The sequence below is a fragment of the Lepidochelys kempii genome, chromosome 10, assembly GCF_965140285.1.
Source record: "Lepidochelys kempii isolate rLepKem1 chromosome 10, rLepKem1.hap1, whole genome shotgun sequence".
Classification (NCBI taxonomy): domain Eukaryota; kingdom Metazoa; phylum Chordata; order Testudines; family Cheloniidae; genus Lepidochelys; species Lepidochelys kempii.
The window spans coordinates 9762073-9779990 of record NC_136389.1 but is presented as its reverse complement, the minus strand read 5'-3'; the positions used below and the strand labels follow the sequence as shown (position 1 = coordinate 9779990).

Genomic DNA, 17918 nt, shown 5'->3' with positions numbered 1-17918 from the left:
TTCCACCCGCCAACCCCCCGCCTCTCAGCTGGGCCTGGGTGGTCTCTTCTGTGAGTGGGAGAGAGGTGCGCTGCAAAAGAACCTTGCTCATGGCCGCCTGTCCGCTAAAGCAGGGCAGACACGCTGAGCGGAGGGACCGGGCAGCAAACACACACACTCAGAGCAGCCCAGCTTTGTTGCAGGGACAGCTGGTGAATCAGAGGAGCTGAGAGTTGGAGTCAGGCTAAGTAAGTAGGGAAATGAATTCGCCGGGGCTGGTTTTAAACCCTGTTCTTCCCAGGAAGAGGCTGCTGGAGAGTGGTCTAGCCATCAGAGGATGGTCAGATCAGAGGCCTGCCCAGCTCTGCCACTGGTCCCCTGGGCAAGTCCCTTCACATTGCTCACGGCCTCAGTTTCCTCAGCTGTGAAATGGAGCCGCTGAGAGTACATTCTCTGGGGATGGGGCCGTTAATTCCCAGAAGTATTTGTAAAGCACTGGATGCTGCTGTAGGGGCACAGAGCATGATTAACACAGCTTCCCAAGCCAGGGTTGACCAGCCCCGAACTAGAACGGGGCTAGGCCTAGTCTGCCAGGGCCAGGGCAGTTGTTTGGAGCCATTTCTGGGCGATCGACTCAAATGGGCCAGCATGTGGATGTGCCCCTCTGTTCTCAGCTCCCTCCCGTCCTGTGCAGATGGCTGCAGAAGGGCAGCAGAGGAGTAGACAGTGCCACACCCATGGCATTGCCCCCATCATCTGCCCTGCGCCGATACCTGCTGCTGGGGGGGCCATGTTGCTAGCACGTCATCAAGAGCGGTGGCTTCCAGGGTCCACAGCTCCCCCAGACTCTTGCACCAGCCAGGGCAAATTCAGTGAGGGCCCCAGCCTGCTGATTCATGCATGGGAAGATCATGATCGGACCAGTGTTTGTGGGGGGGGGGGGGAGGAGAGGGGAAACCAACTACTTAATTCTGCTCCATCCATCCGACCCCTCCTGAGTAGAGTCAGTCACATGTTGTGCTACCTAACCCTTTCAGAACATGCCGAGCTGCCTCCAGTGTGTTCGTCCCTATGCAGCGGGACCAGGTTTATATCGGTGGAGAGCGCGCTTTCATATTGTAGCAAAGCCATGACCACTGCAACGCAACATGGTTGCTGGTCCTGGCCAATCAGCCCTTCACAGCGACAGCAGCCGGATCTCCCTTCTTCCAAACCACTGGCGTCAAAGATGACGTACCATCAGTCAGCAGCAAGAGCCGGGGGGGGCTATTACACCAAGGCTCTAGATTGGCCACAGGGCTGGTCAGGGGCTCAGGCTGAGCCGGTTGTGAATGCTGGTGGCAGAGAGCAGTTAGTACTGGCCTGTCATCACTTTGTGCTCAGCAGGAACGGGTACAGCAAGATGGCCAGGCGCTCACCCTTTCCCCTCTCATTGTCCCATTTGCTCCTCTTCTGGTGAACAACCGTGTGGGAGGAACTCTGGGTGGGCGCCCAATTGGATGGGTTCATGTACATTGATCAGGGCACTTGCAAGCACTGTCTTGGCGTGAGCATCGTGGGTAGTTGCTAAGCATAGGTTCAACTGTGGTGTATAGGGACTCTGCGCCCCACCCTACACAGAGGCCACAGATATAGCAAGGGCAATGCCCATCATGGCGCTTTTTTGCACTGCAGAGAGGCCCATGCCTCTTAGCTGCTAAGAGTGTTACTTAAAGAACTGGACAGAGGCGGCTATTTGCCAAACATACGTTTTATCAGGCCGCCAAAGCCCAGGAACAGTGCTGTGTAGGTGCGCCTGGCCGCTACTGGCCTCTGAGCCGTTACCTTCCACTTTACCTGTCTGTGCCCTCCAGCCCACGCCGCACAACTGCGAGCCATGCTGATGCCCAAAGCTGGTTGCCCCGCTGTGCTTTCCCAGCTGCCTTTCACGACCTAACTGGGATTTAACCCCGCTGTGCCCACCGTGCACGAGCGCGCCAGCCCAGTGTAGCTGAGGCCTGTGGCACAAGAAATAAGACCGCGCCTTATGGGCCTGGCGCGGGTGGAAGGCGGTGACCCGCACCCCTGTGGCTGCGGGGCCGTAACACCAGTGGATGCGCAGCGTAAACTGCCATGGCAACATGGGCTGCTAATCTGGCCGCCGGGGTGGATGGGGCCAAACGGTGATGGTGCCACCATACGCTACCCCGGGCAGGGACCGGAACTAGACCACAGTTTTGAACACGCGCTCGGCCAGGCCTCGTGTACTAGCCCCTCACTTGCCACAGCAGGTTCAAGCCTTTGTCAAACTACTTACACACACAACCCCCCCCATTTTTTGTCGGCGGGGGGGGGACAATGTCTTGCCTGTTTCCTTTGCCTCTTCCAGGGGAAAGGCCATGCCCGATGAGCCCAGGTGACCAGCCTCAGCCCGTCTGTGCTGCACTCCAACTGGCGGGACACACACGGCTTGTTGGACAGGCATCCAGGCAGGCTCTGTTTCCGCCGACCCTGCAGCTACGATCTCAGCAGCGGAGCGCTTACACCTCCATAGATGTCAGTGGGCTCACCCTGGCCCGCGCTGGGTCGTTACAGAATGCGAGCATGGGTCTAACAGGAGCTGAGTGCGCAGGAGCTAATCAGGCCGTTTACCCTCGCCTCCCGCTGCCATTTTCTCAAACCGATTTGCTATCGTAAATTATTCACTCTGTCCTGGAGCTTGTCCAGCAACCATTGCGGGCGTGTATTTGACATATGGCGGAGGGGGGAGGTGGGGGCGGGTCTCTTAGTTCATTCTGATTGGCCATCCCAGGGAGACGCTAGTGTTTGCGGTGTTCCTGCCCTGGATGAGAAGGGCTTGGGTGCAACTCTTCACAGTTCCCCTTCAAAAAGCCACTGCCTTTGACTAGCCTGCAATATTTGATTGAAAGTGTCTGGCCTGTCAGCAGACGCCTTTGCTAGCATGGCATGGAAAGCAGCTGTAAAACACGGCCTAAACATGGGCAAAGCAAATGCCAGTTTTGTTTTGTTCTGTTTTAATCGGGGTGACCGGTCGCCTTTGGCGAGATTTGCTCAGCGCTTGGCCCATCAATGGAAGGGAGCCTAAAATGTGTTAGAATGAGTCTGGGTCTCTCGTGATCTTCTTTGCAGTGATGATGGGCCCTGGTCAGCTCCAGGAAAAGCCTAGCGTGCAATTTATGTCTGTCCACCCCACCAACACCCATTATAAAAAACTTTAAGACTGGGCTCAACTGTGCATTTAAATGCCATGGTGCAGCCTGCAAGAGAAGGCTGAAATTTGCAGTCCCGGAGGGGAACTGGACACACAATTCCCAGCTGCCTTTCCGTAGCCTCTCCCTGCAGGAGCGTTGAATATCTCAGCTAAAATAGGTGATTTGGGGAGTTGCAGAAAAGACAAATAAAGTGGCATTGTGTGAAGGAGCCAGTCATGTGACACATACAAGCTGCTTCACTAACACATGGTTTGCAACTAAGCAAACATGGTCTGGGCTGGCTGAGCAATGCCGTTTTGTAGCCTGTAACAGCTTATCAAAGCCAAATCGCGTGTTTGAACGGCAGGATTTACAGGTGCAATATGACTGTTTAGTGGCACGTGCAGCCTCCCATCTCTGCTTGTCCAGTGTGTGTGTCCACAAACATACGGCTACATTAATGCCAAGCCACAATATGAGATTGGCACCTTTCAGTATGCTCTTTTCCGCCCACCCTGGGCCAAGCTAGATAGGCAATTAAGGGGATACTCACTACATAGCAGGATAGAAGCAGCTTCATGTCTCAGCCCAGCTGCTATCAGGTTCCCTTGAACACGTAGGGTGATTTAGGGTGACCAGATGTCCTGATTTTATAGGGACAGTCCCGATATTTGGGGCTTTTTCTTATATAGGCTCCTATTACCCCACCACCCCCTGTCCCAATTTTTCACACTTGCTGTCTGGTCACCCTAGGGTGGTTTGTGAGGGATCCTGGCTCACTCTGGGGTTGGCTCCCGCCTTGGCGTGCGTGCGTGTGTGAATGTCTTATCCCAGAGTGCTGCTGAAATGTCTTTGTTGCATCCACAGGGCCGTAGAGCCGTGGGCTGGGCTAAGATAAGGACTCTAATGCGTGTCTCTCTCAGGAGGGGTTTTGGGCCTCATCCAGTCTCTGTGTTGCTGTCTTAGTTGTCACTTTGCTGTTGTGTGTCTGCTGACAAATAAACTCTGGTTTTTGTAAAAGGCACCGGAGAGCAGGCCCCCTGCCAGAGGAGACACTCAGCAGCCAGCCAGCAACTGTTGCTAGTCCCTGAGCCTCTGCAGTATTTAGGTGCTTGCCGCCATTGATTTTAGTGGGAGCTGCAGCTGAAAGGCCACAGCTTAGCTGAGCTGGCCAGAGCAGCTGGGGTGGGAATCAGGGCTGCTTACATGCTGAAGGCAGCCAACATTTAACCAGGGGAAAGCCACTGCCTCCCTTCTGTCCAGTCTCATTTTAACAGACATCTCCTGTCCTTGTCCCTGCGCCCCCCCCTCCAGCCACAGCCTTGGCCCGTCTCATTCTAGGCTGCGTGCTCCCCATGGCAGACTCGTCCTATCCATGCAGCGCTGGCTGGTAGTTGCAGCTTCTTAGAGATGGCTACATCTGGCTCCTGCAGGAAGTTACTGTGCTAATGGTTCTTTTCCCATGCTGAATTGCTACAACCCCATTGTCCTTCCTGGAAAAGCAAAGGAAAAGCTCAGACTGGGGGCAGTGCAGGACCAATGCCCGTTTCCCCAATACCCCTTTCACCTTGTTCCCCCCTGCCCAGGGCAGAGGCTCCAAGCAAGCCAGGCTCTGCCTGGCCTTTCCTGGACACATTAATTCACTCCTTTCCCCACCTGGGGCCAATGACAACTTTCACTTCATCCCCCAGGCCCCAACTGAGTTGGACACCCTGGTCTGGGGGCTGTGCTGAATCACAGAGAGATGACAGGGACAATCCAGCCCTCCTCTCCAACAAACCAGGGCTGCAGAACAGTTGCTAAGGGCAACCTCTCATCTTTGAGAAGGCTGGGGGTGAAGTAGTAGGGGGTTGTGGTGGGGGGCGGGGGGGAGAATCCATAGTGTTCTCTACCCTCCCCCATACATTACATGCAGAACACATTGGCATAGCTGCTTTTCCATGTGCAGAAAAAAAAATCCAATTTGGCAAGATGCTACAAGTTTCCACATGCCACTGCCATCAAGACATTGCTCATAGCAAGGGGGTGAAGCCCGGTAGCTTGCCCAGTAGCATCTGGAGATGCAGAGGAGAGAGGAAGCCGACCAAGAGCTTGGGCCCACGGGTTCTCTATGGTCTTATTTTCACAGAGGTGTTTGAGATGACTGAGTCCAGTGAGAGGTACCGGATGGTGATGACTCAGCTGATGGCAGCTGCCTGCAACAAGCAGCCAACACTTGGTGTAGGGAGTAAGGGATGGGGATGGAATACCAACGGCAGAGCAAAAATCCTCCATAAGAGGAGTTAATAGCACAGGGTCCTGGACAACTACGCCCGTTTACCAGGCATAGCTCCTCCCAAGCACATGGGGCTCAGGTTGGGAGCAGCCCAAGTTCCATTGTCTGTTACAGTGCAGACAGCATGGGTGCTTTAGGGCACGGCCCAGAAGCTGCATTAGGAGGGGTGCATAGGAGTCTTGAGCTGGCCCAATACAGGTATATACAACCGTGTTTAGGACCCCCCTGGTCTATCGGCTGCTCCGTGGTAAATCTTAGTGCATAAGCAAATACGCTGACATGGAGACACTGTGTGTTGAGACCACACCCCCATTTCCCCAAAGACAATGAGCCCAATTTTAGCCATCTTCATGAGAACTCCATCTCCATCAAGCAAAGCAATCTGTGCTGGTCCCTTGGTTGGTGTTAAAATCACAGTTCTACACAGACAAGTGACTCAGTAAAAACAGCACCACCTCACTCAGCACCGGGCCTCCTGTGTGCATTTGAGTCAGCACATACAACAGACGCCCTCAGTTAAGACACATAGAATCACAGCATCTCAGGGTTGGAAGGGACCTCAGGAGGTCATCTAGTCCAACCCCCTGCTCAAAGCAGGACCAATCCCCAATTTTTGCCCCAGATCCCAAATGTCCCCCTCAAGGATTGAACTCACAACCCTGAGTTTAGCAGGCCAATGCTCAAACCACTGAGCTATCCCTCCCCCCGATACATACTTAACGGTTTTACTAATTCAGAGCATAAACTAGTTTCTTGCTGCCTCTTACCTCTGCAGATCCAAAACACCACGCGGAGGCAGCTGAGGATTCTGTTCCATATTGAAATGTAGGAAACCGTCAGACTGATGCAGTCATTCACACCTGGGCAACGGAGTGGCTTGGCTGTAACTATTGGCATGATTTGGCCCGCAGAACCTTTATGAATGGTATTTAGAGAAGGAAAAAGTGCAGCTTGGCTGAGATCCTAGGCTGAGTCTGCAGTTGGAAGAGACCTCTCTCTGTTCACAAAGACTCAGGAAAGCACTTAAGCATGCGCTTCGTTTTCATTGAAGCCCATGGGACTTAAGCACATACATAAAGCACTTTCCTAAACAGGGATGGATTCAAATGTGCGTGCGCTTCCCTGGAGTGGCACCAAACTGAGCACATGGGATCAAGAAGTCAGAAACAAGCAAACAGTCACTGTTCAGAGCAGGAGGGCTTTCACTCGTGCCTCCCCACACAGGGAGGGAAGGTGCACAATCTAAAAGGGAGGACACGTGACTGCCCCATGTATCTCCTCTGCCCAGTGACCTCTTCCCCGGCCCCGTGCCCAGCCCGGGGCTGCCACCTTCTGTCCGTCCCATGTTACCTGTCGGGGGGAGGGGCTCTGTCCTCCTCCTACTGCACCTGCCCTGACCCCACTCCCGCTGCATGGTCAGCCGCTCTCCCTGGCTCAGGCTGTCTGCTCAGGCTCTGGGCTCCACAGCAGCTGCCTGAGAGAGCCTGGCTGGGGGGGTGGCAGCAGCAACTGGCTCCCTGACTGGGCTCAGCTGCTGGTGACAGGGGCCAAGCATGTGGGGGTGGGGGGTGCACTCTGGCTTGCTCTGCCCCTGTCCTGGGAGGGAGGGGGATCACAGAGTCACAGAACTGGAAGGGCCCTCAAGAGGTCATCTAGTCCAGTCCCCTGCACTCAAGGCAGGATGAAGTATTATCTAGATCATCCCTGACAGGTGTTTGTCCAACCTGCTCTTAAAAATTCCCAAAGATGGAGATTCCGCAACCTCCCTACTCAATTTATTCCAGTGCTTCACTGCTCTGACAGTTAGGAAGCTTTTCCTAATGTCCAACCTAAACTGCCCTTGCTGCAATTTAAGCCCGTTACTTCTTGTCCTATCCTCAGAGGTTAAGAACAACAATTTTGCTCTCTCCTCCTTGTAACAATCTTTTATGCACTTGATGGCCCGCTGCTGCGACCTCCCCAGCCAGGCTCTCTCAGGTAGCTGCTGCAACAGAGCAGCGACCCAGTGGCCAATCCCACCCCTTCCACTCACCGCCTGGGCCTGGCTGCCATTGTGTGGTGGTGGACGGGGGAGCGGGGGGGAGAAAGACAGGGACACGACAGGACGGACTTGACCCCACATTCCCTCAGTACGCGTCCCCAATCTGCAGACGATAGGTGACTACGACGACAAAAAAACCACACACAACTCTAAAAAACAGGACCAAGAAATATGCTTCATTTTTTCCAATAGACTTTTTTCTTTTTTATGAAAAACGGTCACACGGAATTCTCCAACAAACATAATGCAAAAAAAAAAAAAAATTAAAAACAAAAACAGAAAACAAAAGACAAAAACCTGGCTCTCCTTTCCTCTCGATTGTCTGAAAAATCCTTGTGTTCCATAGAAGGCATTGGGCAGTAAGTGCTTTCTATTTAACATTAGCATAAAATCTCTCTCTCTCTCTCTCTTTAAAATTCGCTCACACAATTTTGCTTCTATAAGTCCAGTACACTTTGTGTGTGGCTGTTTGTGTGAGCCTGTTCCCAGATCATTTACATTCACAATCCAACTGGAAATAAAAAATAATATTCTAAACGTCAGACTGTGTTCTTCTTTATAATTTCATAATTTTTTCACAGTTTTAAAAAGTTTATATTTTTATATATATATATTTATATTTATAATTAAAAAGTCAAATCCATTTAAAGACTTATAATACAGAAGGGTTTAGAGTCTTTTGGTACATTAAAACTGTACAGTTTAGAAACATTAATATCCACCAAGTCTTGGTGAGCCGTGGGCTGGAGCAGAGGTGGCCGGAGTTCAGCACCATTGTGGTTCTTTTAAAGTATGAGGGATCATCTTTTAGGGGGTGCCCCTCTGCTCTTCCCATAGAGGCTGCAAGTCTCTAGTACTCAGATAGTACCATGTCAGATAGCTAAAAATCTGTCCTTGTAAGTATCTCTCCCCTGGATGGCTGGGTCACTCTGCTCCCATCCATGCTGGAACAATCTTGGTGTCCTAGAAATATGTAGTGCGAATCGGTTAGTTGCAAAGATCAGTGCATCTCGTGAGATTTCAGTTAAGTGCAAGGACATTGCGCCGTGGTCTTGTTCTGCTCCACTCCCCTGGCTCCCTGCATGCCGCCCGGAGAGCCAGGTCTGTGTATTGGTGTTTTGGGTTGCAAACCTGGTTACCTGAAGCAGCTGCTTGAAGGCAAGTGGCCAAAGCTGAAGGCTCAGGCCTGTGAGAGATGAATGAGATGGGTCGGCCGGCTGCTTGGAGGAGGGGGACTGACTGCTCTCAATGAGCCCTGGGGTGACTGTCCACATGGAACCATTAAGCTGAATGCCTGCTCCCAATGACAGCTTGGTTCTGGCCCCCACTGTGGGCATGCAGCATGCATCTCCTGCATGGAAACTTCTGGGGGCAGTTCTCATCTCATTCCTTTTGAGCAGAGAGCTGTGTGTCCTTCTGCTTAAACTGCAGGAGCCTCACACCCAGGGAGAGCGCAGCCCCTCATCTCCATGTGAAAGCCGAGGTGCTGCACCTGTGTGAAAAAGCAGTGATGGGCTATGGCCTCCTTTGAGCCGCAAGAAGGGGCTTCCTCGTTTTGAGCAGGTTGCTGCAACTTCCCCATTGATTTCACCTCCTGAAGGGAGATTTTTGTTCGTTACACTCCACCCCTGTACCCTCCCTCATGGATTACAGCCCTCCCCTTTCCCTTCCTCCCTACCCCCCACTGCAGACATTTTTTCCTTTTTTGGATGAATCTACTGAGTTAATCAATTTGCTCAATGAGAGTACTGAGATTCTGTTCTCTCCTTCTACCCGACTCCTTGTAACCCAGAAGGGACATCAGTCAACAGCTCTGTGTCCGAGTGACTCCATTCCTGCTTGGCTGTCCGCTCTCCATTGGGTCCCAGACAGCAGACTTAGAGGAAGGGAAGCTGATTAAAGGTGTGCTTGCTGTGCACAGCTCCTTTCTCTTCCACCTCATACTTCCCAGAAAGGCATGTGCAGTTAGCAAGGAAGGAGCTATAAGGAAGGAGATGCAGATATCCTGAAGGCTAGTAGGTGTTCTTCCAGTCATCCTCTGACTTTTTCAGGGGGTCAGCAACCCAAAAGAAGCCTCCTCTGTTTTGATGTTATTCTGCTGCTGCAGGGATCTGAGAATCATTGACCCTCCACGAGCAGAAGGGGGAAGGAAGAAGCTGGTTAATTTTGTCTTAGTTAAAACCACCCCATTCATCCAGAAAACGATGGGGTCCAATCTCCAATGCTATCCCAAAGGCATCTTCAGAAAGTCCTATGGTTTCTTCCTCCCCACCCTAACGTTCTCTCTTCTTCTTTTGAAGACCTGTCCATAGTGCGACACAGACGTCATGAGCAGGAAAGAAATAAATCACGTTGAATGAACAGCATGTCCTCAGATTCGCCGTGCTCCTCTTCCAAAGGGAAATCGGAACTCTCCAGGCCGATGGCACATGTCCCTGAATTCCCTCTTCCTAGACAGTCAGCAGATGACTGGGACGCCATCTGTATTGAAAATCATGCCTGTAGTGGGCTCATACGTCCCTGCTAGGTAGTACAGATCCTCACTGTCCTGGTATTTCTTAGTCTTTAGCATCTGCTCGTACTGGTCCAGACCAACCACCAGACACTTATGAGAAATGGTCTGTACATCATTTTCATCCACATGAGAGGACTGGTACAGGGCCCGCTGCATTAGAGGAATGGGGGGGGGGGGGAGACAGAGAGGAAACGAGTCATTAGTGGACATGCCACACCACTTAGAATACACCCCTTTCCTACAGATTAGGTGCCCCATGCCACAGAAGGACCTGAGAGCTACACACAGGGAGTGAAAATGGTGGGATGCAGAAGGTGACACCTTGAGGTTTATTTGCTGCATCCCCACAGTGAGACAGGCCATCAAATTGAACTGTGTGAAGGGTTTTACAGTGTGACATTTCCCCAGTTTCAATCAAATCCACTGACTCGGTCGCCATCTTGCATATTTCTTAGCCTCTCTGTGAACCTCAGAATCAGTCTAGCGACATTTTGGCAGAATTTAAATGAAATAAAACAAAGATGGGCCTGAATGACAAGGCTGGTGCCAAACACCACTGAAATCCGGGGATGGTCACATATGGATCTTTGCAGGCTACCTTCCCCCTCTGTAAAATGCTCTGCCAAAACCAAGGACTTGGGGATGATGCTCATCTCAGCATAGAATTGGACCAGACCAGACCAGACGGCCTTTACCTCATTAACATTTGTTGCTCCGCTTATAAGATCAGAGCGGTCAACAACGTATTACAAAACCTTCTCCAAGGCCTGGCCTTCTGCCATCTGCACCCCTGTCTTACCTCCATGAAGTCCTTCCTCTGGTTGGATGCCTGCAGAGTGGTAGATAGGCTCCTCCCAGATTTCTGATCCCAACGCTACACCGAGACCAGTCAACCAGGAGAAATGGAGAGGGAGAAAAGTTAAAGCAGGCAAATTAGTACCTTTCAAAGGCACCTCCCTCATCAGTTAAAGATGTGCATTCCCACAACCTACATCTTGACCTTGAGTCGTCAGCTTAAACAGAGCCTGATCTTTAGAGTGACCAAGCAGCTGCAGCTCCCAGGGATGCCAACAGGAGCTGTGGGTGCTCGGCACCTCTGAACACCAGGCCCACACAGCCTTCCCGTACACCGAGGGCTTCCTCTCATCCTTCACATGCCAGACGGCAGGAATATATCACTTTGCTCTGTGCATCCCAGGGACAAACAGAAGTTTGATGGACTCATGCGAAAGGTGGCTCGTTGTGTTTCCAAGTTGTGTCTTATAAGTATAAAAAACACTTCTCCCTCTCAAGTGGCTTTAGAAACCCCAGGTACGTCAATCCACCAACGACTTTGATCGCACAGAATCTCCATGTTCACCTTTTGCTGGTCACAAATTATATTTTGCACTTAGTAAAAAACCTATGAGTCACCCCATCCCCGACAGGATGAAGGTGTGAGGAAAGCTTTGCAGCGTGGCCATTAAACAGGGTGGGCAGTGTTGGGTTGACATACCTTGCCTTCATTGAGCTTTTTTCCAGGGTTGGTTTCTTCTGGGTGGTAAAACCACTTGACCCTGACTACCATGTTGTTCCCCCAGGACTCCCACATGCTCTGGATCCGGCCAATGTAGGGTAGGTTGGGCCGGCCAGCTGATAAGAAGACCGCGCAGTCTCCAATCCGGATGATCTCCTTGCCACGGACAATGGCCTTGTAGAACAGCTTCCTGGCCTTCCCTTTCATTCCTCGTCTCTGTGAAATTAGGAGCGCAAAGCTGAGTGAACAGAATATTAGGTACCAACCAGTCTCATTCATCCCCTCACTCTGGGATAGCTTGCGCTCCCTGCCTGCATCCCACTACGAATAATTAGAGCACTAGCAGTTATGCTTTCTTGTTGGGTCAGTCCAATGGTATGGCAAAGCAACCCAAGGACACCTCTACAGTGAGTGGGTCCAGACGAGGCATGTTACCTTGGAAAAGACACCGAGTTGCCCCCTTTTAATCACCCCCTGCTGGCCAACAAAGAGAACAGCAATGTTGGCAGACATTTATCCTTTCCTGGCCAGAGTGCAAGTGACACAGCGGCAAACGTCACAAAAGAAAGCGAATGGTTAAAGGATGATCGGAGAGCTCCTTAGTGAGAAGGGAGTGGGGAGTATATAGTGACCTGATTTCAGTGGGGTGTCCACTCCCCCAGAAACAAGCCAACAGCGCCAAACTTAAAGGCCTCAACACACCAAAAGATAGTGTATCTGTTTATGGTTTCAGTACAGCGAGGAGCCAATGCTCACAGACAGAGGGGCCGGACAGTCCCAACAGATGCACTGCAGCTGGAGGATCTTTCCAGATGTCTGCTGTAAATCTCCCTGAAATGTTTTTGATCTTCCTGCCTGCCTGCCTGCCTGGAGTAACCCCGGTAACAAACCAAGCTGGGAATGCACCAAAACTCACCACCAGGGGATGCCTTCGCCAGCCAGGAAGAGGGTGGGGATGAAACTGCTGGCTTGGCAGGAGAGGAGGCAGAGTAGAAAGGTGATGGGGATTATAAAAACACAGAGGTCACGAGCCAAAAGAACAAGCCATAGGGCCGCGCTCACCTGGGTGGGTTTGCCAAACCACTTCCAAAGCTGCCGTGCAGGGAGGAAGGCAGCAATCTTGGGTCTGTTTTCGACCGAAGGCAGCCGCTGCCGTTTGGCAAGCTCCTTGGTGGTGGGCAGATGGATCCCCTCCCGCTTTTTGGGCCTGCTCTTGTTGCTGCTCTGCGGTTGCTTCTGCTGCGGCTGTTGTTGCTGTGGCGGCAGCGGCTTCTGGCCTTGAGGGTGAGAAGACACACGGGATTTTCCTGCCTGCTTGGTCTGCTTCGGAGGGAGAGCCTGCTGGACTGAGGAGCTTGGCTGGGCATCAGCCGCCTCCTCATCTGAGCTACAAGAGGAGTCTTCGTCCGTGGTGGAAGAGGAGGAGGAACTGGAGCTTGAGGAAGATGAGGTGGAGGATGCTGATGACGAGGATGAGGAGGAGGACGAAGAAGAGCTGCTACTGCTGGAAGAGGAGGAGGAGGAGGAGGAGGAATTAGATGAAGACAGAGGGGTTGAAGCTCTGGAGCTGGTTGAGCTGCTGTCCTGAGCTTCACCTCCATTCTTCTCAGCTTCCTCTTCGCCCTCAGACTCTGAGCTGCTACCGCTGCTGTTGCTTTCAGTCTCCTCCGCAGCCGTCGCTGGGGTGGTTTTGACTTCTTGATCCTTGCCTCCAAAATTAGAAGCCGAAGATTCCCCCTCTGCTGCTTTAGCCCTTGACGATTTCTGCTTGGCTTCACTGCCCAACGCAGCGGGGTAGCCCAGCCCCAGGACACTCTTGCCATCCCTCCTGCTGGTCAGGTTTGACCCCTCCAGCATCCTCATGGCCTCCTTTGTTTTCTTGGTCTTTGGAGACATCACTCCTTCGTGGTCCAGCTTGATGAGGATTTCATTGTCCAATTGCTTTCTCTGAGCCTTGGCTGCCGAACCAAACTCCTGCGACTCCTCAGCAGGCCTTCCCTTCTTGGCTTTGGTTTTCCCGGAGGGGTTGTCGTTGGAACTGAAGGATCCCAGCGCCCCTGGGAGCTCACTGTAGGATTCCGTTCCAAGAACATTGCTGAATGCAGGAGGCTGAAAAGAAGGCGGAGGTGGGCTATGAAGTTTAGCAGAGATCTTCATTTTGCCAGCTTTATTCCGTTTTTCCTCTGCAGGTGGGGGAGATCCTCCTGCTGGATTCTGCTGGCTTTTCCTTGACCCCTTCACACTTTGCTTGCCGAGGCAGACGGTCTTCTCTGGAGCAGAAGGGATGTTTGCTGAACAATCTCCCTGGTCTGTCTCTTCCGGCAGGACTGCTTCTTCTGGAAAGGAACAGAAAGCAGATAGACTGAGAGATGCAAATTATCACCCATATGACATTTTCTGTATGCCGGGATGGACTCCCTCAAGTCACAATAGTTGCTGAATATTCTCTGCACATAACCCAGGAGCTGAGGCCCTGGGTGGGGAGGGGGATTTAAAGATTTCTCCTGTTCCTTCATGGTTTGCTTTTTTACCAAACTATTCACTCCACCCAGTGACCACCTTAGCAAGGCCCTTTTTGAGTACTTAATAAATAATACAGGCCGGTATGTCTGAGGCTAACACCAATGAACTGCTGACCACTATAAAGAGGGCGCACTATGAATTTCCGCTATCGCAAACCAAGCTAAGAAAGCACAATCTAGATTTCTCCAATCTATGCTATACTTACTGCTGCCCAGATACCGTGCCTTAAAATACATGGTCAGATGGTGGCTCATTCAGTAGTATAATAGACTACCAAGGGGGCCTTAGCATGAGCCAACCTCATGACACTTCTCCTGCTAGCTGTGGCCTGTGAGCAGTGCTGAGAGGGCAGCCTTAGCCTCTGGAGGCTACAGCAGGCCTCACCTCAGCCACAAGTTGCAGACACAGTGGGAGGCTGCTGGCTTTCCTAGCTCCAGGCAGAGCGCTGCATCCACAGGGAGCTCCTTTCCCTCCTCTGCAAGCTCAGCCATTGCAGCTGTTCCACCTCCCTACAGATGCAGCTAGGAAAGGGAGCAGCCTCCCAATGTGTCTGCAACTCCTGGCGGAGGCTCATGCCCACAGATGCCCCGCTGAGAAAACGGAGCGGAGTTTCCAAATCTTGTTTACAGCACTGAATTCAATAACCCCAGCCGCTAAATAACTAGCTCTCTAACCCAACCAAATCCCACGAACAAACGCCTGCAAGACGGTGAGAAACTCAGCAGCTGCTCAATACTTTTCCTGAGCGTTGGGTTACAGTGCTGGATGGAAGCCGTCTTCTAGGGAAGGATGAAGATTCGGAAGTTTAGCAGCAAAGACCAGATGCAGACCTGCACTAGTGTTGCAGCACCACCTAGGCAAAGGGACGCTACTCTAGGAAAAGGAATGCTACATTACCGGATGAAACAGTTGGCACAAGGACTCACTGAACTGCATGAGAATCAACATACCAGCTTTCAGCTTGACGCTTGGCTTTCTCCCACGACCTTTGCCCTTGGCCACTGGCTCCTCTGACCCTAGTGCACCACCCTCTTTTCCTTCCCCAGCATCCTTGCTGGACTTCCGGCTGCGGCGCTTGGTACTGGGTACCAAGAGGGCGGGGGAGGGCTCCGCACCTGTAACATCGAGTCACACAGATGAGGAATCCTGGTGTACGGCTGCCCACTAATAGAACCCAACAGAACCACACCATGCCAAACCTGCAAGTCTGAATTTTCAGCAGCAGCCATTACACAGGAGCTGGTTGCTGTGCCCAGATTTTTGCTGGCACCACACAATGCCTATGAGGGATGCACATTAAGTGCTACTGGGAAATTGACACCTACTAACGCAGAGCAGACATGGATTCACCCCAACACTCCCAGATGGGTTCTCCTCCCAACACCCCAGCCCTAGAAAACTCAGTCCTGATCCGCATAGCTTAGGACACAATCCTGGAACAAAAACAGTTGTGAATTATCCCTGGAATCTTACGGGATAGTTCCCTAACATGGGAAGTCTCCCTTTTGAGCAGGTTTAAAAGGAGGCTTCTAGTGTCTCATGGGCAAAAAGACCAGGGCTCTGGAGGAAACCTCACACAAGAACCCAATTCAGGAGTCCAGACTTACACTGGATCTTGTAGTCAGGTGGTAGAAGCCGAATATGAGACAAGGGGATCCGGCCAGTGTCCCCATCATCAAATTCCACCGTTATCAGATCCCCATCCTCCTCCAGATCAAGGGCCCCTGTGGTTTGAGGGGAAAGAGATTAAAAAGAGAGGACTGGGAACACACACAGCTGGAGCAGTAGAGTAGAAATGGGCCAGACCCTGGCACTTGGAAGTTATGACTGTTGGCGGCAGGGCCAGTTTCAGAACCTACTATTAAGCCAGACCCATTTGGGGCAGCCTGTGATGCAATTACACGCCCCGCCCTCAAGCGCAAAACTGCCCTTTCAACAGAATCATCCCAATAGTTTAACCACATGACTCCACCCCACAATTCCATTCCATCTCTTCTCACACCTATTCACTCTTCATTTGCACTGATGTCCCTTCGTTAGGAGGCCTGTCCAATAGCCTCAGATCCATCTCTGACTGGATTTTATAACCGCCCTCGGCTACCATAGGCCGCCACTTATTCATCTTCCCTCCCAGATAAAGAATCGCTGTTTCATCCCTCTCTGCTGGTATCAGTCTCCCCAGTATGTTAGTCATGTGCAATGCCCTCTGATGCTCTCTTCAGCTCGTGCATCTTGCACTCCAAGGGCCACATCCCAACTGGAAGCTTTTTCAAAGCTTATGGCCATTTTCCAGGCCAGTCAACATTAAACCCCGTGACCAGGGCATTGTGGGGAAGCAGGAAGTGCTTTGCAGTCAGCTCACAGCCCTTCCTACTGCTCTCTTTCCAGGCACTTTTTACAGCTATGATTTCCAAAGAGGCTGAATGGAGTCAGGCACTCAGAGTACAATTTTCAAAAGCACCTATGTGACTTAGGCACCTACGCCCCATTGAAAGTCAGCTGGACTTAGGCTCCTATCTCACTTATGGGCTTTTGAAATTGTTTATCCCCCGTCTCCCAGACTTCTGTTGAATTTCAATGGTACTTAAGCACCTAATTCCCTTAGGCCTCTGCAAAAATCCTAGCATAAGTGAACAGTAATATTGGCCCGCAAGGCAGCTTGTGATGATTACATACCACAATGGGGCTCTTTGCAGAGTCAGACACTACTCCAAGTAAGGAATCTGGCCTGGCAGGGCTATCACTACAGGCTTTGGGGCTGCACTGTACTATTCCACTGATTCTCCTGAAGTTTTGTGCTAAGACACCCCTGGTTTGTGAGTGTAAGAGACAGCCATGATATGCTCTTACCTCTCACCACGGTCCCTGGGTAGAGGCAGCGGTACTGCTGACTCCAGTAGGCGGCAATTCTTGTTCCTTCAGGCAGGAATCTCACGGAGGGCGGCTTCACATCAATAATCTGTTTGGGGTGGGACAGTGACTTACTAACCCGCCTGAGGCCTCCATGATCTTCTGTCCTCCACACTAGTGTTTCAGGAGACTGGCTGTCAACAGACACTGCCGAGACCTCCCCAGGGAGGACTTCAGACTGAGCCAGGCCCAGCTGGACTTCCTCCTCCCCCAGGATTCAAAGGTGCCTCTGCTGAAGGCTGCAGAACAGGAGAGGGGCGACCTCTGTAGGAAAGGGTCACATTCCTCCCCGTGATACAATGCAGTACGGCACCGAAGACTCAAAGTCCTACAGTCCCTGGCAGGACAGGGTTAAGCCCTTGGCCCTGGTGTGTGTTCGCCCAATGCCAGCGATGGGAAGCTGAATCCACAATGCCAGGAAGGGAATTACATTTGCCGAGGCATGCAAAGCAATCTGTCTGACACCTGCTTCATGTTGATGGGGCACCCGGGGCAGGATTTGGGGGCACCACTGCAACCCGCAACTACCCACGGGACAAGGAGGGATTTTCCTTTTGCCTCCCCCATCCCTGATACGAAAGTCACGTTGCACGTGTGGAGAGTAAAATGGCCCAACTTACTGCTTCCTGCAGAAGCTGCTCCAGACAGTAGATATGGGGACGATTTCCCCTCTCCCCTTCCACCACGACTCGGTATCTGAAAACACAAGACCCCACGGCATCACAAGGTATCAAAGCTCAACAAGAAGGACCCACTGTGCCCCAATAACCCTTCTCTGGGCTTAGTTCCTTCCCCAAATCCTACCTTCTCCAAGCCCTATCATCTTCCACCTCAAAAACCGCAGTTTAGCCAAGGCTGTTTAATGGGAGGCTTCATTCTTCCAGCTGAGGAATTCACTCGTAAACTAGGGTAGCTCATTATGGTAAATTCCTCCTCCCAGCCAAACACAGCTACTGCCCCCAGCTTTG

The 17918-nt window shown here is 51.9% G+C and overlaps 1 protein-coding gene across 11 annotated transcripts in view; it reads right to left on the bottom strand.

The window, feature by feature from the left end:
- Positions 1 to 7661: 7661 nt before the first annotated feature.
- Positions 7662 to 17918, bottom strand: part of TNRC18 (trinucleotide repeat containing 18) — a 90061-nt gene continuing 79804 nt past the window's right edge. For all 11 annotated transcript variants that reach the window (XM_073361914.2, XM_073361916.2, XM_073361921.2 and 8 more), the window contains 8 exons: positions 17571 to 17646; positions 16891 to 16999; positions 15648 to 15764; positions 14991 to 15155; positions 12580 to 13853; positions 11497 to 11733; positions 10801 to 10875; positions 7662 to 10151 (listed from right to left, as the gene is read on the bottom strand). In XM_073361914.2, the coding sequence (XP_073218015.2) occupies positions 9945 to 10151; positions 10801 to 10875; positions 11497 to 11733; positions 12580 to 13853; positions 14991 to 15155; positions 15648 to 15764; positions 16891 to 16999; positions 17571 to 17646 (2260 nt within the window). In that variant the 3' untranslated portion in view covers positions 7662 to 9944. The remainder of the gene's footprint in view (positions 10152 to 10800; positions 10876 to 11496; positions 11734 to 12579; positions 13854 to 14990; positions 15156 to 15647; positions 15765 to 16890; positions 17000 to 17570; positions 17647 to 17918) is intronic.